Below are 23,437 nucleotides of genomic sequence, written 5' to 3'. Positions count from 1 at the left end.
AGCCTCAAACCTCATGAGCCAGCCACCTCAGTCTAAATTCATATTATTTCCGCACTTATCGTCCAGCAATGAAAAGTGTTCGACCAGCGACATCCCAAGTTTAAAACCCTGTTTGTTATCCTCGCCCGCAAGATTCCATAACCGAGCTTCGACTCAGCCCACTTCCACTTCTATACTTCGAGCTAGACCGTAACTCAGTAAGGAAATCTCTCTTTCCATCTCGTCTCTGTGATCTTAATACAGTCCTCACATTTCTCGTGCGCACAGGCGTCCCGGGTATAATCGATCAGGGTGTATCCGGACAGAAGACGACGGCAGGTATATGTTGGGTGGTTGGTCCATTGCTTACACTAGATCTGTGTTAGGTCATTGAACTTGGGAAACAATTTGAACTAGAAAGATAAGGGCTGAGACAAGATGAAGTACATACAGCGCAGCATACCCAATTGGTATGGTGGGTTTCAGAAGAATCCGAGACAGAGATATTCGAGGATTCGGAAGAAGAGCTTGAGGAGCTGGAGGTAGAAGCGGACGACGACTTTCTCTCATCTCTGCGACGGCGCTCTGGACCCTTTGAAGAGCTCGAAGACGACATATCTACTGAAAACAAGTGGATGCTTGGGTGACAAGGAGTGCCTTAGGCAGGTATGGTGCTCGAGTCTACCAGGTATTTTGACTTCAGTAATGACCCTGATCTGCTCGTTCCCGTCCCAGCTAGAATCACAGACATCCAAACTCAAATTTTTGAGCAAGTTTGACGGCGAGGGTCAAAAATACTCCTGGAGTGTACGGCTCGAGGTTTGGATGTTGAAGGACTCGTCGTGTTGTCAAGAACAAAGAACTGATATCAAAGTCGAAGTGGGGCGCGCTAGCCTTGGGAAGCGAGCTCGAGATGTTTATGCCGCCTCTGTTCGAGAGCAAGTACCCTGATGACGACATTTTTCAACTCGCTTGTTGAATTGTCATACGACATTATGGTACCTAAGTTCGGAACATCAAGAACCTAAATCCTTCACTCGTTTCGGTAGGTCTTGCCATTTCGGGTGATTTTCCGGAAAGAATCGGAAGTAAACAAAGACTCGCGACAGACTCATCAACACTTTATGTCCCAGATTGGATATAGAATCCTAGCCAAAGTAATACAAAAACAAATATCAACAATGATTATGACATAATTTGTCACATTTCGTTACCTTTTCCAGTAATTAGAATTGCCATTGGGTGAAGGACGGTAGCCCAAGCAGCACTTGAAGTTCGCCACTGATTTCAAAATAGCAGTCAAATATGATATTGAATTTCCAAAAAACAAAAATGTGACTAAGTCATTAAACTGTTGGTAGTTCATCTTCTGCCATGACTTGTTCCTCAGCAGCGTAGACAGTGTTAAGCATACGGGCTGTAATTAGTAAACATAGAAGACGAAAGGCTGGATTCACGAAACAAAGGCGAGGCTTGTGAGAAACAACAATCAATAAAGACAACTCTAAACAGTGTTCATGTAAATGCTGCCATGCGGATCCTCTCTCTTGAACCACTATCTCCAAACCATGAACAACCGCAAAATTTATCAGCAAAAATTCAGATCGATATTTTACTAGTTCACTGGCTCCCTATCCGATCGAATGCTCTAGTCTTGAGTATCAATCAGCCTTCCTTCTGCACTATTGCTCCCCTGTGATGCTCCAGGTGCTTCCGAGACCTCAAATTTTGGCTGCTTCATCACCCCAAGTGTGACCGAGAATGTGTACTGCCCCGTCGGACAAGTAAAACCGGGATTCTTCTTCCAAAACTTCGTTCGGGAAACGGCGATTACTCTTAAGAGCAAAATCACGAGTAAGAAGATGCTAATCACTAGTTAACCACTATCCGACGTATTCAAACGCGCCCAATTAAATGGCATCGAATGCTAAAACTCACCCAGTAACAAAACTCAATCCACCTGTAACGCCCATCAAAATCCTCACAGTTCCACGCATACGCAAGCAATGTGGATCGGTCTTCATTGGCTCTCGGTAGTATTCATAGCACCAATTCCTGTCCGGCCATCCGTAACCGAAAATATTGCCAGAGTAGATGAGGATTAGGATGGGGAAGACGATGTCGATTACGAGGCTGAAGAACACAGGTAGTTCGATGAAGATCATCACCATGGAGAGGATTAGAGAGATAAATGTCTGGGAGAGGTTAGTTTCAATCAGGTATTCCTCGCCCCAGCTTTGGAATTCAGAAATAGTAGGGATGAGGAAATGAGGCTTACGCATATTCCTAAATCCTTCAATACATATCTGGCATTATAAGTATACCCGGTGAACGATGCAACTTGAATAACCGCGAAAGTGGCAATCGCCGTCATGACAACAAGGGACGAGAAGATGACCAAAACAATCGTTAGTGCCTTGATTGAACGCTTGAAACGCGAATTTGCTGAAGTTTTAGTCATTAGCACATCTTCTTCTTCTCCATGAAATTTGTTGGTCTCATCATCGTGATCGTTGTCGGAGAGGAAAGGAGTGTTCTCAGAGTCGTCCGCCATCTTGAGTTTTTTTGACGGGAATCAGAAAACAGTATCTCGGCTTTTCGAAATGAAATATGGTATTCAATGGCAAGATTGTTTCAAGCCTGGGGAAAGCTGTCTACTTATCGTATCAGGCAGCAGCAGCACCACCAGGAGTGAGGCTTGAGACTGTGCCGAAGGAGTGCATGGTCACGTGGTGACCGCTCCTGCTCAGCCTCCACGAGATCCAATCACAACCCGATCCTTTTGAAAACGAGAGATGGCACGAATATAGCCTGATCCTTCTATACGATCCATGCTGTATTCCGACTGTGGCGTTTGTAACTCTGGCGGATATTGCCAGCCAGCTGAGAGCTGTGATGGAGAGCTTGACACTTCAACTCCCCATCACTTGCCAAACACTCCCAGTAAGCACTACTTCAAAAGAATGAAAAGCTAAAGAGGAAAAACTCAACTGTGTTTAAGGTTTGATTGAGCACTTACTGTACTCGACTGACTCGTACAGAAGTGTTGATTGTGCTCGGCGTGGCGCCAAAGATAGTGGCATACCGAATCCAACCCCTTCACCCATAATCGCGGCAGTAATCAACCAAACACCAGGGTAGTAACTTCATATCCCTCTCTAGTATCTTTTCAAGGTAACTCGGGCACCGTATCCGACAAATCATGATCACATCTCATCCTTGGGAACACCCATCTCGCAGTTGTCGCATTTCTCATGAGCGCAAAGCACCGAAACGTTCTGGGATGGCAGAAGTCTAAAGCATCCACAGTATTCATCTTGCAATTGAGACCTGCCTGTACACTGAAAACAAAGCAAGATCAGCATTTCGTCCCGGAACTTAATGGAAAGGCCAAGTGAGGGAGAAACCAACTTGGCAACATTGCCACCCTCCACATTTGGCAGACCAAGTCGCTTCTACAGCACCATAATTGGCCGATTTCGGCTCGACCAAAGCAGTGCTTCCATGGAGTGGTTGGGCGCGTGATGGACGTTGGGTTGTGAATTTATTGATTATCAGACTGCAGGCTATCCGCTCGAGTGCAGACGACATCATGAGCGAGAATTTGGCCAGAAAGAGGTGGGATTTATCGCATTCCAGGGCAGTTATGGGTATGAATTCGAGGTGTTATTGATGACTTGTATTATTGATAAAATAATAATTTCGAAAGCGGCGCAAGGATGATACGTCTTTCAAAATTCTTCTTGATATCTCTTGAAGTGGGCTCGGGAAGCACAAAGGGAAGTCACGACTCTCGACTTGGAACATATGCGTTCAAGTGCAACAATATAAGCAAAATTAAACCTAAAATAGCAACCCGGTAATTCCAATGTGAAATAATAAGGTCGTTTCGGGAACCTGGGAGAGCTGACTTGTTAAAGTGAGATCAGTCAAAGGCCGTGAAAATATCAAGATAGCCTTTCAGCGCAGTTTTTAGGAATTTTCCCTGCAGAGGTAATCTAGCGAATTCCACAAGACTTTCCGAAAATACTAATGGTTTCGTTCATTTTAGACGACATCACATACCCTGCATTATTTACTTCTAGATGTAAGTCAGCATCCCAGCTTGGTTACACGAAACTCTAATAGTCGCTTCAGGGGCCGTCCATGTAAACAAAGCACATCAGAGTACCCTATTTCAGACCCTGGCGAATTTCGTGCCACTCACTGTCACACCATTCCATGTTGGAGAATATGCAGATCCTCCAGTGGACGGAAAATCTGAAGCCGTGTGACTAATGAGTGGAGACCCCCCACGGGGTTCGGAAGTGGGGTGGATATTGGCACTCTGGAATCCTTAAACTTTACTTTTCTGATCAAATCTCTACCATGTCATCTACATCGCCATGGTTGATACGGTTTCGGAGAAGAGGTCGTCGGTAGAAAACAGAGGTGTAGAAAAGTCGGCGCTGTTCATTCCCGGAGCGACTCAAGATTTGCCACCGCTCGCAGTCCTTGCATCTACCACGACTTCTCAGAAAGAGGTCACAATACGACAAGTTGCTCCTTTGATCCTAATCTTATCGGGAGCTGCATTCATCAATGTAAGACCCTTGTCACCGTACTTCAGCCTCCATGTTGACAGCAATTCAGACTCTGTCCATTCAATCTGTTGTCATCCTCTTGCCCAGTATTACAGAGGACCTCAATATTCCAGACACGAGGCAGCAATGGATTGTGTCGGCCAATTCGCTAACAGCGGGTTCATTTCTTCTCCTGGCAGGAAAACTGGCTGATGTGTATGGGAAACGATGGCTTTTCATTCTCGGGTCTTTCTGGCTAGCAGCGACGACGTTGGGTGCAGCTTTCTCGCCAGTTGAGATTTGCATGTATGTCATGCGAGCTTTGCAGGGTGTTGTGAGTACTGCTCGGTATAATTGTCCCCCATCCCTTACTGACTTCACAGGGAGCTGCTGTAACAATACCAACTGCACTTGGAATCATCGGCTACACAATTCCTCCCGGGCGAGTGAAGAATTATAGTTTCGCTTTCTACTCTGCCGGCGCTCCTACAGGGCAGGTAGTTGGAAATTTACTCGTGAGCATCTAAAATTTCCGAGTGGCATGCGATTTATTGACATATTTCCAGGGAGGAATAATCTCAGAATACACCAATTGGAAGGTCGTCTTCTTCGTCATTGCGGGATCGGCATTTCTCATTGGCGTAACTGCCATATTTGTGATACCCAAAGAGCCTACTCGAGCAGAGAGATCTGCTGATGGTCCGCAAGCATCAAATGTTGACTGGATTGGCGCATTTTTGTTCACTGCAGGAGCACTTCTCCTGCTCATTTCCCTTTCGCAAGGCGCCTCAGCAGGATGGAAGACGCCGCTAGTCATCGCGTTCTTGATCTTATCGGTTCTGTTCCTTGCCAGTTTCGGCTTCTGGGAGCATTATCTGGAGGCTCATGACCGCGAACCCCTAATGCGGATATCGACATTCAAGAATGGACGATTCTCCATCGCTATGGTGATAGTTTGCATCTTCTCCGCAGGATTTACTAACTTTCTGGTCTACTCAACTTACCTGTATGAACTTTTGATCCGTTTCTTGGGTTTGAGCTAATAATTTGCCAGGTACCAAGATTATCAAGCCCTATCGCCAATTCACACTACTATCCGTTTCATCCCTCTCGGAATCTGTGGAGGTATGACCCCTTAAATATCTTTTCAAGCATCACTAATAAAATTACAGTACTTTCGACATTGGTATCCGGCTATCTACTAGACCGAATTCGCGGAAATTATATTCTCATCTTCGGTCTCGGCATGGGTACACTCTCCAATGTACTCCTTGCAGTCCCAATTCCTCCAACAACAACCTACTGGGCGTACGGCTTCTTTGCCATGTGTTTCGCTGGTATCGGAGCTGATACGGTGTATCCCTGTCTTGGACTCTTCACAACCCAAGCGCTTCCACGTAAAGATCAAAGTGTCGCCGGTGCAATGTTTCAGACTTTCGCTGGGCTTGGGAGGGCAATGTTCCTGCCTATTACTGCGACAATTCAAACTTCCGTACAGACCAAAATGAGAAATAATGGTAAAGGTGAGTTGCCTGCTTTGTTGGAGGCAATTAGGGCTGTGGAGTGGTTTTGTGCTGCGAGCATTGGTGCGGGGTTGGTCATGACGCTGCTTGGGTTGAGAAATATTGGAAAGATTGGCCTACTGAAGAAGCTAGGAACTGTGCAATCGGCATCAAAAGAGAAGGATCAAGAGGCAGTATAGTATCAGAATATAGATCGTTTGAGTTCTCTATTTGTCGGAATGCTACCTACGGTGTTGGATCTGTTCGGGGCGATCTCTAGCGAGCCGTGCTTTCCACTTCAGGCAACATATCTACATGTTGATAACAACTTCGGATGCGTCGTCGGTCTTTCCACTTGTAGCAATTATGGTTGATGGTGGCAGGAAGCCTCCATGTAGTTGGAGAATACCCATGCTTTTATTATCACTTGTGTTGCTACACCTCTCCACACCAGCGTCATACAGACATCGATAATCATTGCTCCTCGATATTCGCGGTGATATACAAGGCCGAAATCTCAGAAATAACGGCAATTACTACGCATTAGACCTTGGGACTAGACTGGTTGTGAGACAAAGGCAAGTTTGGATGACGTGCATTTCGGAGCCTATTTTCATAGAAGCTGATGTGATCAGTGATTACCAGATAATGTCTCACCAAGAACAACCAGCATCGATTCCAACTCCAGAATCTATCCCGAGTCCTACACCCTCTCTGACCTCAGCATCGAGTCCAAGTCCACCTACAATACCAACTTTTAGCACACAAATACCAGTCTTGTACCAGAGAAATGACCACCAGTACAACCCGAACATTAAATATGAACATCGAGTTGCCGTCCGCGCCGTCCTACGGTACCCTGTCAATCAACAAATAGCACTGATACACTGTTCTTTGGGCAACTACTGGAAACTACCAGGATTTACCATCGAAGAGAACGAAGACCACATTACTGCTCTGGCAAGGATCATAATGGAGGAAACCGGCTGCAGGATTGACCCGGACATCGGCGAGCCGTTCCTGAGAGTCGAAGGGTGGAGCAAAAGCTGGGGTCAACGACACTTCCACGAAACAAGTTTTTGCTACAAGGTAAAGGTGAAAGGGTTACTTAACGAAGAGCCCAGAGCCAAACTCTACTGTAAACTGCACTGGGGTGAAGTTTTATCAATGAAGCGGATTATGGAGGATAGTGCGGTTGATTGTGACTCCACATATGCCCGATTTTCTCACTTCAGGGACTTACATATCATGAATTATTATACTACAGGCATATTAGATCACTAGTGAGCTGGGATGGAACGTCGGTATCAGAGAGAGTGAACTGTCAATGGTCAGTGGAGGACATGTCACGAAGCGTTCACGAATAATAACTTTCGGTCGCAAATGTATAGAAGCCCGAGTTCTGGAGACTGTATGAGAGGTTCGTTTGAGTGCTTCTGCAGCTCTGCATTGCCCATGCTCTTCTTCCAACAAAAAGAACAAAAAAACCCCAGATCCCCATCGTCATTAACACGTGTTGCATTGATTTCAGAATCTGGAATCAAGATACAAATCTTCAACTGAATGATAGAGGAATGGTCCCCAGGCCAAAGTGACAGGGGGGCTGGGGACAACAATCTCACTTCGTTATTGCATGTCTCACCAACCCCTGTGGGCAGCATCAAGAATTTCACAAGTTGAGCATCAGGTACTCAGAATGTCGTATTCGTTTTCAATAACTGATACTGTACAGGATAGCCATAATTTGAAATGAAAATGATTGCCGATGGACTTATGTAATACACAGGTGCAGACTACCCCCTTGCCAGTTGTACCACAAGCAACGTACTTGAAAGGTGTCGCCTTAATTTCACAGAATCAAACACAGAACCAAACGCCTTCGCTATGCCGACTCGTAAATGACCACAGATTATTCGAGAAATTAAGGTGAACCGAGGCGTAGAAAAATCAGTGTCCTCTAAATGCCGCTGAGACGCAATGAGAGTACCACTCCGAAAGTCGTTCACAGAACAAGTTGGGCTCGCAAGTGTGTCCGCCGTGCCAATCCTTTCCATCACATTGATTCCACTCATGTACAAACCCTCCTGGCTCATTTCCCCCCCAAACAATCTCAACTTCAATAAGTTGGCCAGGTGAGGGGGAAGGAAGAGCCTGAGTTTTGGCCGACTCCACAGCTTCGATGACCTTGGCAGTTGTAGATGGCTTAGAGTCATTTGTCTTGGTGATCAAAGTCGTAGGCGCCTTTGGTGGCATAGGCTTGACTGGAGAAACGATAGGAGGAACAACTGGTGAAGGTGCCACTGCAACAGGAGGATTAAATTTCGGAGTGGGCGTTACAGCCGGCTGTGTAACTGCGTTGCTCGTTGTTTTTGGTGGAGAAGCAATTGGAGATTGCTGGACAGCTGGTGCCGCCGGACGTGAACCTCCCAGAGCAGCTCGTGCCTTGATCAAAACATCAGGAGCCGACCATGCTTGCGACATATCCCAGAACATAACACCACCGAAGTTCGAGAACCTCTTGCAATATGCGAGAACCTCTACTAACTTCTCGCCCGAAATAAATCCACTGCCAGCAGCACCGGGTGCAGCAGGAACACCAACCATGAGCTTAACGTCGGGATTCCTTGACTGCTTTGCCCAATTTTGCCAAGTCTCGAAATTGAATCCGAGTTGCTTCTCTATACCTGAAACGAATGCCTTAGCACTACAAAAGGGGTTGTTATAGAATTGGATGAAGACAGCATCAAATGCAACGTCGCTTGATAGTACTGGGCCAACGTTCAGATCCGGAAAAGGACATTGTGGTGCTGCAGTCAAGAGATACTTCTTTCCAGTCTTCTTAGTGGACTCCGACATTTGTCTCCGGAGTTCACGTGCGAAGTAGATCAAGTTCGATAACGGCTTCTCGTTGTCGAAATCGAAACCATCCACGACGGCATTGCCAAATTTTCTGTTGGCGCCAGGGACACCTGGAGGACCGAATGCAGCCCAGAGCTGTTGGGCCTTCTGAATAGCCTCAATGTTAGAAGCAAAACCAGAGCCGTGGGTGATCTCTCCTCCCAAAGAAAGGACGATGGTCTTTCCGTAGACCTTTTGGCATTCCTGGATATCATTCCTGCCAATGTCAGCTCGGCGCTTTTAACAAACTCAGATCACCTACTCCAGCTCGGAAGGCGAACGGTTCGCGAATTGAAGCGAGTCTGGATTCGCCATATTCGTGAGAAATGCAAGAGGAATGATCTGTATCGATGTCAGGTATATATTCAGAGAAGTCTGTCATGACCCATGCTCAAACTTACGTCCATTTTCGAATCTGGTACATTACAAGTTAGCAATGATTAAAATATTCAGGGATGGAGAATTTTACCTCTACAATAATATGACAGCCTTTGTTGCGTCAACGGCCCCGTGCCGACGCCATAAGAATTTTGTCCTTTGACCTGTCAGTGAAATTTCAAGCAAGGCGAGTTACACCACGGACCCCAGTATACGACGACGTTATTAGATGAAAGGGGGTCGAATCCAGCACGAACGGCTGGAAGCAGAGTGGCAATGATAGCCAGTCCTCTGGCGATGGTCGAAATGAGAGGCATGGTTGGGATGAAGAATTAAATATTTGTAAATGAAAGAAAATTCTGTAACCGATTAGAAAACTCCTTGTGACTTTTATTCTTCAAACGTTGTAAGTGTGGGTAAACTACTCTATCTTAGTCTCGGGGTCTACCGTGGTTCAGCACACCGGGTGACGCGATTATCTTGTCCGTCGAAGCTGCAGACCAATTCAAAGCTGAACTTTGGTTCTTTCCGCTTAGGTGATGCTCGAAATCTACTTTCGTAACGCAGAAATCGAAAGGCTAATTAATTGTGCAAAATATATGAAAATGAACGACAGTTGGAGAAGAGAATGGAGGCTGCCAGGTCCACTAAATGTTAAATTTGGCGAAGGGAGAGAACCAGAGTATCGGGTCCCAGTGCAGCATTGGATGTCGTCAATGTAGGGAGACTTGAAACACGGTCCAGGTTGTGTGCATCGATTCTTGGTAGTCTCACCTCTCTGTGTGCTGGAATGTAATCTAGTACGAATTGTTGACTTTTGATGCGATGTCATCACTAGTTCCCAACTCATACTTGCACGATTTCACTTTGCCCAAGTACGCGCTTGGGCGGATATTCTAGCTTCGCTAGCATTTTGCTTAGAACAGCATGACCGGTATATTTTTGGACTCTAGCCATATCGGGTCGTAAAATGAATTGAAAGAAAGGTAGTATAATTCCAGCCCATCATTTGTTTGGAGGGTTGTCTCAAATGCAGATCAGAAGCGTGGCGTACGCTGCTCGTCCTGAGGAATGCAATGGTCGCGGTGCTCCCTGTGCTTGTAGGCAAAGGAAATCTGGACCTAGAATCTAGATCTGGACTGTTCTACTATTCATCACTCCCGCGTGGAAGGGGAAATATCTTAAGACAGGTGCTCAAATGACGGGAAGCATTTTTGAAAGGGGCTGGAGTGATGGACAATATTGTTTCGGTAAACAGCCAATGAGAGTGGCCAATCGTTGCCCTCGCTTCAATGGGTCTGCTCTTGGAAAGGGAGTCGACTTGATCGGAAACAACCCTTCAAGAGATCGAGGAGCCAATTGTCCCAAGCTCTTACAGCCCAATAATCCTGTGATGACATCCAACAACCAAATGGAGGATAATATGGTTTTAAATGGCCAAGATGAACGGTGCGGTGCGACGCCTCGCTAAGTAAGCCCCCGCAGCTTCTAGGCAACCGACAAATTACGTCTACTAAATGACAACGCTTCTCTTAATTAACGTTGGTAGTCTATCATCTCTATGTTCATGTCCACATCGGATCCCAACTGTAAGTCTTCGAAGCCAAAGTTCTCGAAATTCATCCCACTGTGCACCTCATTCCACAACGCAACCAAATTCAAATCTCTCCCTGCATCTCTCCATACAACACCATTGAGCAGTGCAATGAACCCTTCCAGGTCAACTGCACCCAGTGTATTGCACACACACTCCATCTCACGCACATATCTAGCTCGCATCATCTCGATCCCTCTACTGGCCAAAGCACCCAAACTCAATACCCACAGCAGCATCTGCTCCTTCCCCTCCCACATCAAGTTCACGTCAAAAGTAATTGGATCCCACAGCTGGGCATTGAGTCTTTGCAGAAACATTTGAAAGACTGGAACCTCGAAAGGATAATCCCTCAGAGTATGATACAAATACATCTGTGCTGCTACAAAACATGTTTGACCAAGTGAGCTGCAGGTTGGGGAGTGCAGACCGGGGAAATCTCGGGTGTGTTTTAGGAGGTAGAAGAGATGGCGTTCTACTAGGTAGATGCTGTCGCTCAAAGTCCCAGTAATATCTGATTCCAGATGGGATTGGGAAGATATGCTGCGGAGCGAGCCGAGCACGCTGGAAAACTGGGCGGAGCAAGTACATGCTGGCTCAGAGAGTTGGGTTTGGTCTGCTGCATTTTGGTCGAATTGGATTGGCTTGCAGGCTGTGAAAGAGGTGAATTCCGTCATAGGATGGGTATCAGCTGGTGTCATGTTGAAACGAGGTTCAGTTCCGGCTATCGTTGCGTTCAGAATATCTCCCCTGAGCAATTTAGTATGACTGGCCAGGATTTGTTTGGGAGCATCCACTTACCACAGGATTTTCCGACGAAGGACGCCCGCTAAACCTAAATTATCGATACCTCCTCTCAAAGCTACCATTTTTTGCAGTCCATTCATGTGGATGTTGGAAAGTGCTAGATTGCCTTCTTGATTCTAAGGAGTCTTGTATTAGAGCCCGGAGTCTACACCAGCACGAACCTTGGGCTTATTTACCTCAAGCAGCACCAAACAAACAACAGCTCCAATTGTGACATCACTCTTACTGAGCACTGGATCTTCCAAACGCTGATTTACCATCATGATCGCATTCGTTTCCAGTTGGATCTGCTCTCTCTGATCCATTCCACCACTTACCACTCGTTGATGCATGGCAGCATGCATCATCGTTGCGTGGAATAGTGCTGAATCTGTGATCGCGTAATTGAACCATTTATCTTTTGGGTTCACGGGAATCAGGGTATTGACTAAGACTGTATTGTCTTCGAAAGCACATTAGCCATTTTCAACCAAAGCACATGTGTACACTCACAATGATGCATCAATAATTGGAGCCGCGGAGATCCAGATATGGGAAGTGTATTGAAAGGCTCTAGCATTCCTAGAACTTGTGGATCAGGTAATCGCATAATTGCCATCATTTCCTCGGGAAGGTCCTCTGCATCTTTTGATGACTCTCCACTTGATGCCACTATTTGCCGATCATCTGCTTCTAGAGGGTGTGCTTCTCGATCCGGTAATAGAGAACGTCTAATTGGGTGAGTGGACTTTGCCGACTTGTGCTTCTTCCGCTGGAAGTCACGCATCACATGTGATCTTACTTGATGCCTGGTGTCTGTATCTTGTGTTGGACCCGTGACCTCATTGAGATGTACAAAAACGAGGTCTTTGTCCGCTATCGGCATTGTGGTTGTTGGCGGTAAAATATTGTCTTCTTCATGACGCATGCTGTTCATCTCCATCTGGAAGAATGAAAACATGGGAGAGCTTGGTGGAGCTGTTGTTGTCATATTGTGCAGCTGCAAAGTATTGGTTTCAAGTTTACATGCGGGGTACTCGGCGGCTGTCGTCGTCAGTATAATCTTTGCTTTCCGCCGAGAAGTGCTTGGAGGGGTTTTATCAGTTCCACATCTCTCAAGACATTTTTCAAAATGCGTTTTCAAGGATTGTTAACTGGTGACAAACAATCAGTAAGAATATCGGTTCGCAGTTGATGACAAATTCAATTGACAGTCCAATAACACAGCCCTACAGAAAATCCCACCGACACGATTAACCGAACCATTGAAAACAACAGCAACAAATGCTTAAAACTGCTGAAGTAAGCAGCCAGCATACCTATCGGGTCCTCCAGACAAAGCCATTCCAAAATAAGCAGACAACGAAGCATGCACAGAATCTTGCTTGCCTCATCAAGTAGGAGCATCTTCCAGTGAGAAAGACTACGCTAGGTACTCTCTTCACACATCATTTAGCTGCGAAAGGTGCCCAAAAATGATCCCAGTTAGGACCTCCTTATCAGCAAACGACAGTGCCTTGAACGACTCCCAACGATCACTTTGTCGCTTCTCCTTCAAGAAAGTGATCATGTCCACAGCTCCACCAAGATCGTGCGGACCGAAAACCATCATCTGTTTCATATCCCACATATCTTCACCATCAGCAAAGAGGATCCAATTCCCCTTGAGTACTTCTTGAGCTTGCAACTCCATGTTTGTCTGCTCAGTCCCAATGAACATCTCAGGGGACCCATGCAGATACGCTAGATCTAGAGCATGGACCGGTTTTCCTTTGAAAATTCCTTCAAATGGGTTGAGGTGCTGGAAAGAGTATTGATAGACTGTCGTTTTGTGGTGCTGGTTTTGACTTCTAAGTTTCGCGACGAGCTCAGAAGTTGGGATGTACCACCCTAAATCTTCGACCATGGTGAAAAGACTTGCTCGGACTTCTAGCAATGTGGTATCTTCGAAGATGCCGTATTGAGAGAAGATTTTCTCGACAGCAGCATCAGGTAAAGCAGCCTGAGCAGAGCTAATCAAAGCCTTGGCAGTTGGAGGGCTTTCGGCTTTTGGAGCACCTGCCAAAACAGCCTCAATAACAGCTCCTTCGTATCCAGTAGTGCCAATAAGTATTCTACCGTTACGTCCACGACTAAAGTTGTAGTTGTCTTGCCAGTCTGCAGAAAGCACAATATCATCGATCATAGGAACTTGGGGAAGTCCAGCTCGAGGATCAGATGCTGCATATGCTTTCAAGAGATCTTGCCATTTGACCAGCCTCAGCTCTTCGAGTGTCTGTACACGCAGAAAACTCTTGACCTTCTCGTAGGTGGCGGACTTGGAAGCTATTGTTTCAGGATTGGTCAGGAGTGGCGCTCCAAGAACGTGAGACTGCATGATTGCTTTTGAAAATCGCGGATTCAGCTCCGAATGGATGAGACTCTCGACTCCCAATGAACCAAATGACTCGCCGTAGATTGTGATATCTGAGGTTGATCCTCCAAAAGGCCCAATGTACTTGTGTACCCACTCGAGGGCTAGATGCTGATTTTCACGTTAAAAACAGATATAAGAGGAATGATGTTTATCGTACCATATCATGAAATGCTATTTGAGTCAGCTTTGGTCCTTTGATGTGTCATTCTTTGACGGACACTCACCATAATTCCCACCATTATTCTCACCATTTACCTTCCTCAACTCCTCGGATCCAAGATATCCAAGCGCTGATAAACGGTAGCTACCGGAGTCAGCGACTGAGTTCGTGGATGACCGGAGGTGAACAAACTTGATCGTAACCACCACAACTGGCTTTTCCATATTTATACTCTTGCTTACTAGCCCAGAAGGGTCACACCACCAGTCGGAGTTCGAGCCTGAGAATCCTCCACCTCCATGGATATATACGAGAACTGGGAAATCATTTTCTTCGTGGGCTCCCGGGGGTATCGTGACATTCAGATTGAGACATTCGAATTCGTCGAATATATCCTCTGCGTTTTGCGGTACATGCTTTGGAGCCAATCCGATGAGGACTTCTTCAAGTCGACTCGGGGTCACAGCTTGGGGACACTTGGGCCTGAATTTTTCAGCCAAGGGCTTGCGATGATCTTCAGGGAAAAACTTACCCGTACGCTCTTGAATCATGAATTGGCGGAAATTGGTCATTAAAAACTGCCTGTTGAAATCGCGCAGGAAGTTTGCCGTATTTTATACCTCGAAATTGCCACACAGGTGTTGCACCGCTATCGAAGAACACTTTTCTACGCCATGGAATGAAGTTGAAAGCGCCGGATGCACTACTACGATTTCTGCTTGGCTCGACATTGTTCAAACTACAAGGTTTTTGACGTCCAAGTGGGAACTAAAGGTGGAGATTAATAGCTTTAATGAACGAAGCAAACCGATGTATATAGCGATTTGAGCTCGATGTCGATGTCGTGTACTCCAACAAGGCCTTTCTGAACAGCACACGCTGAACAAGTCTCATTTTTATAGTTCGTGTTTTTTTCATCCTCCAGCACATGCAGTCAGCAGGCTCAGATGCTTAATTGGGGAAACGCTCAGTGGATTGATGACTATCACACATGATTATCTCACGTAAGACGTCCCGTCCCAAAAGGCGGGATTCGTTGCAGCGTTTGAGCATGGCGAAGCTCGAGAGCACGTCAATGATTTCAATCACGAAAACTATTAATCCAAATACGAATATGAAAGACATGTGGACTTGAGGTGTTTAATTTGTTACTTGATTTCAGATTGAATTTAATTGCTGTGGTAGGTTATTCCCTCTCACGTATTCCACCTCAAAATGGCTTGTGGCAAACGTCGAATATGAGTGGGGGAAGATAGTGCGAATGTGGTAGATTTTACCAAAATCTGAGATGTATGAAGCGGTGAAGTTATTGGTATTCTAAGGAAAATATGTTTATAATGATCTGATCAGGCCCAGTGGTTGAGGTGGTTCCAAGCCAGAGAGAATATCACCAACATAGAAGATGGTATTGCCACTCGATCCGATCGTTATCAAAACTTTCCACACTCCAACGCTCTAACTTCCCACAACCCTACACTCGCATTGCGCGTCATATGTGTCCTCGACCTTAGGTTCACATCCCTTCCAACACCATAACCCATCACAACATTCTTCTAACATCAAGCTTTCTCGTAACTGACACAATTCGACGTACAAGCTCAACGACGTACAAGGTGGAGACTTACATAGTAAAGCAATTGCTACACATACAGTCGCCGATAACCGTTTTCAGTTTAGATGCCCAATTTTCATTTGCCCGCAGATTTACTACACAACGTCGGCTTGCGATAGGGACTCGCCTCGAAATATGGGAAGCATGCTGTAGGATCACTTGAAACGTGCGCCTTGATGTCTATCTGCCGTATTGGAACCATTTGAAGTTATTTAGATCAATTAAAAACCCACAATTGAGGACAAAATTACCAATAGCTGATGTAAAATCCGAAGTGAGAGCAGTAATAAGTCAGCATATGATGGACAACCGTTCTGTGTCAAATGATAAGAACCCTATCTCTGTCTTCGATTCCCAGTACCATCTGCGTCGTCAGTTCTTTCTTTTTATCTTTGAAAGCGCACCTGACAGAAAACCAATTATGCCTAGCAATCTCTATCTGCTCCTGAACTATCTCAATGCTTTCGCGAACGCTGCTACTCCTTACCCGTGACATCAAGTCTTTCTTTTCCAACCATTTAGTCATTTCGCCGTCTAGAAACGCTTTGGCATGGCGTAAACATAGGTTATCCAATCCGATTCCATTGGGGTCTTCTTGCATTTATAACCCAGAGTCTTTGTCAGCTGTACCGTGGGGCTGAAGCAGCCAAGCAGCGAACTCTGGCTCCTTCATTACTCTTAGCACCTCGCGTGCTCGCTCCAATTCTCTCTTGGTTGAATCCATTTCGCGCATATCGTGTATGCACATCTGCATCTCTGCCTTGTAATGATCAAAAGACTTGCTCACTGCTCTTTCCCACCCCTCCATACCCTCCCCATCCATTAGCTTATGAACATAGCAGTCTCCAATGAGTTTAAAAGAGGGCCTCTTGATTCTCATCGAATATCGTTCGTATGTGATTAGTGGAAATTTGCAGCTTCCCGACTCCCGTAGGATAAAGGGAGTCTGTCCTCCAACCAGAATAAATAGTGCATCCCCTTCTTGAAGTTCACCTGGTCCAACACCCATGAAACCGGTATCAGTGATGAAAATCCGGCGTCTGAACGTTGCTCTTTTGATTGCTTCAACCATCCGCGGAGAAAGCTTTGGGGTTTCTGTCGAACCTCCTATCCCATGTCTTTCGGACAGCTTTTCCCAGAGCCCTTTTGGACCAGACAAGCCTCCTAGATGTTGAATCCAGCTGATTACCTCCTCTAATTCTTTGTCTGTTATCCTGACACTCTTTGACCCATTGTCGTGACTGTCTGGAGGAGCCATATCAGCACATAGTGCTTTCAAGAGCGATTCCTCGACATTCTGCATTGGGATGATAGACTTGGCCTGGATGTCAGCGTTGAAATGATCAGCGATGGTAGCCGCCCAATTCAGCACCAATAATTCCAGGTTGGAATTCCAGAGGTTGGTATCTCCAGCCCTTACTACCTTTCCTTTGTATAACCCTGGAAACTCCAGGCCATCGCCGACCTTCCGTGCCCAGATAAGACCTCCATGGACTGCCAAATAACTTTGAATGGCTTCTAAACACTCGTTCTCGTACGGTTCTGCTCTTTTACTTTTGACAAGACTTTTCTCCCATTCTGATGAAGATAGCAGGAGCGTATATTTCTCGCGTGGCGACATCTCAGAATGAATAGCTTTCCCTCCGCTGCCTAACTCAGTTGCAATCTCCTTCAAATATTTCGAAACTCCTGACAAATGCGTCTCCCTATCTCGTAGGATCCGGACTTTGACTCCAGCTGATGCATTGTAGTTCTCTGTATCTTCAACTCGACGCCCGTTCGTATCGTCCGAAGCCGTACTCCAGTCTATTATCCATGACGGAAGGTCTTGTCGACTCTTCTGACCTAAACTTCCTACCAAGATGCTCAACGATCCTGTCATTTCGATAATCCTCAATACGGTGTTCTTGAATACATCTGACGTATCAAGAAAGTAATCTGGCTTGATGAGAGGGAGCTTTGAATCGGTAGTTTCGGTAACTAAGCCTATTAAAGCATATACCTTGTCTCGATCATCGCTTGCTTTCCGGTTACTAAATTGGCGGAGTAGTGACAATAAAGTCGTATTTTCTTCGTTCTCCCATCGACACCGCAACTGATGAATATCAAGAACGATGCGGGAGAAGAATCTTAATACATCCGAGTATTCCCGGGGGAAGGACGATATGGCGGAGTGGAGAGAGCTCGTCGTGTAAGCTTGCGCGGCCTTAACAAACATTTCCCATGGAGCTGTGATTGTGTCGTAGACTAAGATGATATTCTTTGGCACCACAGCCTCTTGGACGACCCAGATACGATCCCACCAACTGCTTCTCATCAGATATCGCAATGCTTCAAAAACGTTCCTCTGATAGAAAGAGTCCAATGAGAGCTGAGAGTCGAGGTTGAATGGAGCGACGCTCTCCAAGTCAGAAGTCTGGGCGAGTAGGCTGAGCAAGCAACAGACTTCATGTGGGTAATGCAGTTTCTTCTTGCTGCCAGAGCCTTTCTGCCCTACTCTTGGCAAGCAACGATCCTGAAACTTTGCAATCTTCTCTCCGTCCCTCGAATCGCAGTAGAATTTGGACAACGACAGAGGCTGTTTGTTATTACTCGGGCATCCAGATAACCCTTGAGGGGGAGGTTCTCCAAGATAAATCACGACTGCACTTGCTGAAGCATAGATATTCCTCATCATTCCCACCTGAGTACTTCTCTCCGCAATATCAGCCTGATTGATAGACAGCGCATCTATCCAGAATGTTGCAGTATCGTCGGGCTGTCTGATGCGTCGCAATGCAAGTTCGAGGTTCACTGTGACGGAACGAGGGTTTCCAGTAACAATAATTGAGCGCCTGGTGGCACTCAATGATCCCCAAACGTAGGATAATGCATTGTAGCTGGGCTTGCCGGTGACCGAAGCATGTCGAAGAGTGCATTGAACGTCATCCTTCCAAGTCCCTGGAGAGATGTCGACGAGTCGGATCTCTTGGGGGTGGAGGGGAAAGTACATATTGATACTGCTGAAATGTGGTAGTGAGCGGAAAATGAATGGCCAAGACGATACTCGAGGGATGATAGTTTATTATCAAAAGAGATATTTTGACCTTGGAATTTTTGAAGAACGCCGTTGAGCGGGGCAGCTGGTGTTACCTCAAATGCAGTGTAACAACAAATCGGCTCACCGAGAATCCCATAAATGCGCATGCAGCAAAGCCCTACAGCGCATACTGGGCGAGGAGAATCGACCAATCTAGGTCGTCTCGTAGACGCACTAAAATTGCTTGTCAACTAATATTCTTCGCGACTTCCAGTTCGAAATCCCAGTAACTGCTTACTGGCTCAGGCTTCAAGATTCGTGGGCGTAAAGGCGAATGAAAAAGAAGACTCCAAAATCTAAGAGATCACTCACACACACAAGCCGTGGAATTCCTCGAGCTGAGCATTTCATCATAATGTCCGATCCCTTGTCACCAACAAAGCCTGCCAGTACATCTTCACATGCCCAACTGCAAGAGCAACAGCAAGGCCTCCAACCAACACCACAACCCATGAAGACACGCTCCGTGCCCGAAGAAGTCTCCAGCAGCCTGTAAGAATACCCCTCGCAGCTTCTCCTCCGTCTTCCCATATCTCCTCGGCCAATTCGCATATCCAGATCCAAGCTCTGACAATTCTTTGATGGGATTCGTCACTATTCGGCTCGTTGGATATAGAAGGTGACGAGGAATCGAATTTGATACTAATCTGTATCAGCATACATCTCGTTCAAAATACCATCTCCTCCATTGCACCTCTCCATTGCACCTCAAATCACTTCGCAGCTCAAGCCGGAACGCACAGAAAAGACAAACAAGGCAGCCCAGGAAACTAAAACTGAAACCAGAAACCTCACTCACATCCTCCTCGGCCACATCACATCCTCCACCGCCCTCATATCCTCCTCAATCTTCACCTCCGACTCCTCCATCAACTTTAACACCCTCTCCCTCCTCTCACTACCCAAGGCATCTCTCCTCCTCTTCAACTCCACACTCCCTATTTTCTTCGCAAAAAGAATCTCCTTCCTCATCTCCCTCTTGATCTCCCCCAGCCTATCCTCACCCTCATCCACATTCTCGTCTCCACCCCCCTTCACCCTCTCCATCCCTCCAAACCCAGTCTTAGAACCCCCCCTCCTCCCCTCCCCTACAACCCAATTCCGCGCCCGCCCACCGAAATCACAACCAAGCAACCCACACACCTCCTCCCTCCTCAAAAATCCCCCTACAACCCCCCCAATCCTCCCAATCCTCTCTCCAATCTCCCTCATCCTCTCCCTCCTCACCCTCTCCTCTCCAGCACCCCCCTCAAAAAACATAACCGCTCGCAAAACCTGCTGCAAGCTCTTACTTCTAGGTCGGATCTCGCCTGGGAGTTTGGCGGCGCTGCCGGGGATGCGGGGGGTGGTTGAGGGAGGGGCGAGGAGTTGCGAGAGGGTGTCGAGGGAGAGGATGATGTGGTGGATTGAGGGGAGGGAGAGTCCCCAGGACTCGGTGACATGCTCGTCTTGATCTTGGTCTTGCGTGTCGAAAGGAGGCATGATGCTATGCTGATGCTGATATCGCTTTGGAGTTTATTTCTCTCCGGGCTTGATAGGTACGTGGATAGGATAGGTAGCAAGATGCTCAGCTCCACTCAGACAATACACTCTGCTAATAATGATAGTGAGATTCAGAGCTCATGAGGCGGCGAGGTACAATTCATCCCAGTCTATAGGAAGGACTGAAACGAGATCCAGTCAACGGCGGCGCAACCCAGGCTAGACCAGAATATCTTTCTTCCAGAATATGAGTATCTGGAATACCAAGGGGAAGAACTTGAATATGTTGCAACCAGTCGATTTTATTCAAACCAGGGAGCGACAGGATAAAGAAAAGACGAGCCATGAAGTTGAGCTGAAGTCCTGTCTAATAGAGGTGAGGTGACTCGGCAGTGGCTGTGGCTGTGCTGAGCTGCCTGCCCGCCAAGTAGTTTGGCACTTGTTTTGGGATCCGAAGGCAGAAGCGAGGTGGGAACAGCACTTACAGAGAGACTAAGAGAAAGTCTTAAGCCCTGATTCTCCAATTCAGAATATACAATTCGAGCTGCTATACCTTTTCATCGCAAGTCCTTCCTAATAGCTACCCACTTGGGCAGCGCTTGATAACGGCTTGGGGCTAGGAATGTGAATAGAAGTTTTGAACAAACGGGGTGGGATGAGTATTCTGCCAGATCAATCTACCTCAGTCAATGAATAATTTAATCTGTCAAGCATGAGATGGAAATATGAGGATGTGAGAGTAAGGCTTCAAGCATGGCGTTGAGATTTTGTCCGTTTTGCACTTTGCACACACGAGGGTGTGAATATTCCTACACACCCAGCAGAGAAATATATTCTTCTCTGATCCATACCTCTCCCAAACGCCTGCAATGCACTCTTCCCGCCCCTCCTCCATCTAATCCCAATACTTGATCGCACCATCCAACCCCGCCGTAACAACCTTGCTCGTCTCCTGCGGATGCCACTCCACACAGGTAACCGCCCCATCACTCGCCTGCATCTTATGCCACATCTTACAAGTCTTCCAATCCCAGAAACACACATACCCACCACTATCTCCGCTCGCAACAAACTGTCCGTCCGGACTACAAGCCACGTCGATCGCATACCCCGCATTGTTATGCCCCTTGAAGGCCTTCTTCCTGTTCTGGCGAAACTTGTCGTTTGCGCCGTATACGAAGATGTTGTTGTCGGAGGACTGGTATGCGACGTACTTGCCTGAGGGATGGGCAGATGCCCGCGTCATGGCGTACATGTGCGGCTCGGCAATGTACTTGATGGGAACGGGGATGTTATAGTCCCAGGCGCGGAGGGATTTATCGTCTGAAGTGGTCATGAAGCGGCGATTTTCGTCTACGAACGTGATGGTGTTTATGGCTGCGAGATGGTGGTCGTATTCTTGGACGATCTCGCGCGTGCGGATGTCGAATTGGATGATCTTCTTGTCTGACATACCTGCTAGGAACTCGTTGGAGTGTTCCGGCGAGGGGTTGAATTTTATGCAGTGGGGGGTCTTGCCTGTCGTAAAGCGGTTGATACATTGGCCTGTTTCGGTGTCCCAGAGCTTCATCATGCGGTCGTAGGAGGCAGAGAGGAATTGTGTGCCGGAGGCATTAAGCGTGACATCTGACAACGCTTTCGTATGTCCAGAATATGTCCGTAATAACTCCTTCTGGTGATAAACATCCCAGATCTTGACTGTTGTATCTGCGCTTCCAGAAAGTAACAGATGACCTGATCCAGGGAAGAAGCGTAGTCCGCAAATGGGCTTCGTATGGCTCTTCCAAGTATGCACCAACTTCTTCGGCACATAGTTCTTCGAACTTCCAGGTTCCTTCCTCAAATCGATATCCAGATCCTGCGGAACATGCATGTATGTCCTCCCCTGATAATCATACTGTTCACTCCCCTCAAACTTCGAAGTCTCTGCACCCAACTCCTCAGCCTCTTTCCGCTTAGCAATAGCTTGCGGCAGCGCAGGTACCACCGCACCGCTCTCGATTACATCTTCCTCCTCTTCGACCTCCTCATACTCCTCATCACTCGCCAACTCATCTCCCTCCTCTACATCCTCATACTCCACGCGCTGGTACTTCGCCCAAGGACCCACATACGCATTGTCTCCTTCCGCAACAGTCGCATCGCCCTTCTTCTGCCTCTTTGCTCGTATCCTCGCAGCCTCGACTTTCTGTGCTTGTCCGCCCTGATACTCTCTGCCAGGTCCACGTTCCACAGCGCGATGTTGACTTCGGAAGGTGTGTTCGCTGATGTAGGTTTCCTCTGCATAACCAGTGAGAACATTTTTGCGCTTTAAGGAGTTGACTTCGTCTTTGAAGGGGTTGGCTGGGCCTTGGGTGGGCCGTGAGAGGTCTTCCGCAGTGTATTGGACGACTTCGTGGTTTTGGCCTGCTGCTTGTCGGACTATGACGGCGTTCTGAGGCGCCATGTTGGGCGGGTAGGCCCCAAAGTCTGCCATATTGACGGGCAGGTAGAAGACTTTGCTGGGGAATTGAGGGAGTTAGAGCAGCTAGCTTGCGGGGTGGATGACGAGCTCTGAAAGTGGTGTCGCAAGTTGGATTTATTTTGTCCCAAGATGTCAGAACCTCAAGTCCCAGCCCGCGCTAGTGACAACCTTAAATTTTGCCCCACGTGATTGAGCTATCATAGAATGAAAGTCCTCAAAATCACTTGGGACATTTGCACATGCTCAATTCCTTGACACAATCATTATTAACTACTGAAAACAGGATCAAAACATGCCATTACCAGCATGTCCTTGAATCTATCCACAAATGAACCCCAATAAGAGGTCCCGAAGTGATATCCCCATGCTAAGCACCGCACTGAATGAAGCACGAGACTCCTAGCCGCCGTCCGTCATGTCTAATCGTTGAATATTCCCATACGTATTATCCTGTTCTTGCCTCGTCTATACACCCGTATACCGCCTCGCTTCGCTTAACACTTCTCCTTCCACCAGCCTCCTCTT

The 23,437-nt window shown here is 46.9% G+C and overlaps 8 protein-coding genes across 8 annotated transcripts; 1 reads left to right on the top strand and 7 right to left on the bottom strand.

Annotated features, from left to right (window-relative positions):
* Window positions 1–1,470: 1,470 nt before the first annotated feature.
* On the bottom strand, window positions 1,471–2,634 carry ONS95_013734 (uncharacterized protein). The gene is made up of 3 exons (XM_058507376.1): window positions 2,258–2,634; window positions 1,918–2,174; window positions 1,471–1,844 (listed from the first exon to the last, which is right to left on the bottom strand). The coding sequence occupies exons 1-3, from the start codon at window positions 2,531–2,533 to the stop codon at window positions 1,628–1,630; spliced, it is 750 nt and encodes a 249-aa protein (XP_058356545.1). The 5' UTR covers window positions 2,534–2,634; the 3' UTR covers window positions 1,471–1,627.
* A 1,701-nt stretch (window positions 2,635–4,335) lies between these two features.
* On the top strand, window positions 4,336–6,416 carry ONS95_013733 (uncharacterized protein). The gene is made up of 6 exons (XM_058507375.1): window positions 4,336–4,562; window positions 4,612–4,875; window positions 4,925–5,056; window positions 5,108–5,547; window positions 5,596–5,666; window positions 5,714–6,416. The coding sequence occupies exons 1-6, from the start codon at window positions 4,365–4,367 to the stop codon at window positions 6,241–6,243; spliced, it is 1,635 nt and encodes a 544-aa protein (XP_058356544.1). The 5' UTR covers window positions 4,336–4,364; the 3' UTR covers window positions 6,244–6,416.
* A 1,325-nt stretch (window positions 6,417–7,741) lies between these two features.
* CHT1 (Chitinase 1) lies at window positions 7,742–9,636 on the bottom strand (the record flags this gene model as incomplete). The annotated part of the gene is made up of 5 exons (XM_058507374.1): window positions 7,742–9,158; window positions 9,204–9,283; window positions 9,343–9,356; window positions 9,411–9,476; window positions 9,525–9,636. 5 exons carry the CDS (start codon window positions 9,634–9,636, stop codon window positions 7,991–7,993), a joined length of 1,440 nt encoding a protein of 479 aa, XP_058356543.1. The 3' UTR covers window positions 7,742–7,990.
* A 1,169-nt stretch (window positions 9,637–10,805) lies between these two features.
* Window positions 10,806–12,856, bottom strand: ONS95_013731 (uncharacterized protein). The gene is made up of 4 exons (XM_058507373.1): window positions 12,213–12,856; window positions 11,897–12,162; window positions 11,715–11,836; window positions 10,806–11,663 (listed from the first exon to the last, which is right to left on the bottom strand). Exons 1-4 carry the CDS (start codon window positions 12,688–12,690, stop codon window positions 10,856–10,858), a joined length of 1,674 nt encoding a protein of 557 aa, XP_058356542.1. The 5' UTR covers window positions 12,691–12,856; the 3' UTR covers window positions 10,806–10,855.
* Window positions 12,857–12,912: 56 nt separating this feature from the next.
* ONS95_013729 (uncharacterized protein) lies at window positions 12,913–14,826 on the bottom strand (the record flags this gene model as incomplete). Its single annotated transcript, XM_058507372.1, has 3 exons — window positions 12,913–14,223; window positions 14,273–14,286; window positions 14,340–14,826. 3 exons carry the CDS (start codon window positions 14,824–14,826, stop codon window positions 13,141–13,143), a joined length of 1,584 nt encoding a protein of 527 aa, XP_058356541.1. The 3' UTR covers window positions 12,913–13,140.
* A 1,662-nt stretch (window positions 14,827–16,488) lies between these two features.
* On the bottom strand, window positions 16,489–18,879 carry ONS95_013728 (uncharacterized protein; the record flags this gene model as incomplete). Its single annotated transcript, XM_058507371.1, has 1 exon — window positions 16,489–18,879. One exon carries the CDS (start codon window positions 18,877–18,879, stop codon window positions 16,489–16,491), a length of 2,391 nt encoding a protein of 796 aa, XP_058356540.1.
* A 437-nt stretch (window positions 18,880–19,316) lies between these two features.
* Window positions 19,317–20,448, bottom strand: ONS95_013727 (uncharacterized protein; the record flags this gene model as incomplete). Its single annotated transcript, XM_058507370.1, has 2 exons — window positions 19,317–19,608; window positions 19,766–20,448. 2 exons carry the CDS (start codon window positions 20,446–20,448, stop codon window positions 19,317–19,319), a joined length of 975 nt encoding a protein of 324 aa, XP_058356539.1.
* On the bottom strand, window positions 20,151–23,028 carry ONS95_013726 (uncharacterized protein). The gene has a single exon (XM_058507369.1). The coding sequence runs from the start codon at window positions 22,922–22,924 to the stop codon at window positions 21,344–21,346; it is 1,581 nt and encodes a 526-aa protein (XP_058356538.1). The 5' UTR covers window positions 22,925–23,028; the 3' UTR covers window positions 20,151–21,343.
* Window positions 23,029–23,437: the final 409 nt, after the last annotated feature.

Source organism: Cadophora gregata (genome assembly GCF_030347475.1).
Source record: "Cadophora gregata isolate MNR1 chromosome Unknown scaffold_8, whole genome shotgun sequence".
NCBI lineage: Eukaryota > Fungi > Ascomycota > Leotiomycetes > Helotiales > Ploettnerulaceae > Cadophora > Cadophora gregata.
The sequence above is the reverse complement of the archived record's forward strand: the minus strand, read 5'-3'. Positions and strand labels throughout refer to the sequence as shown.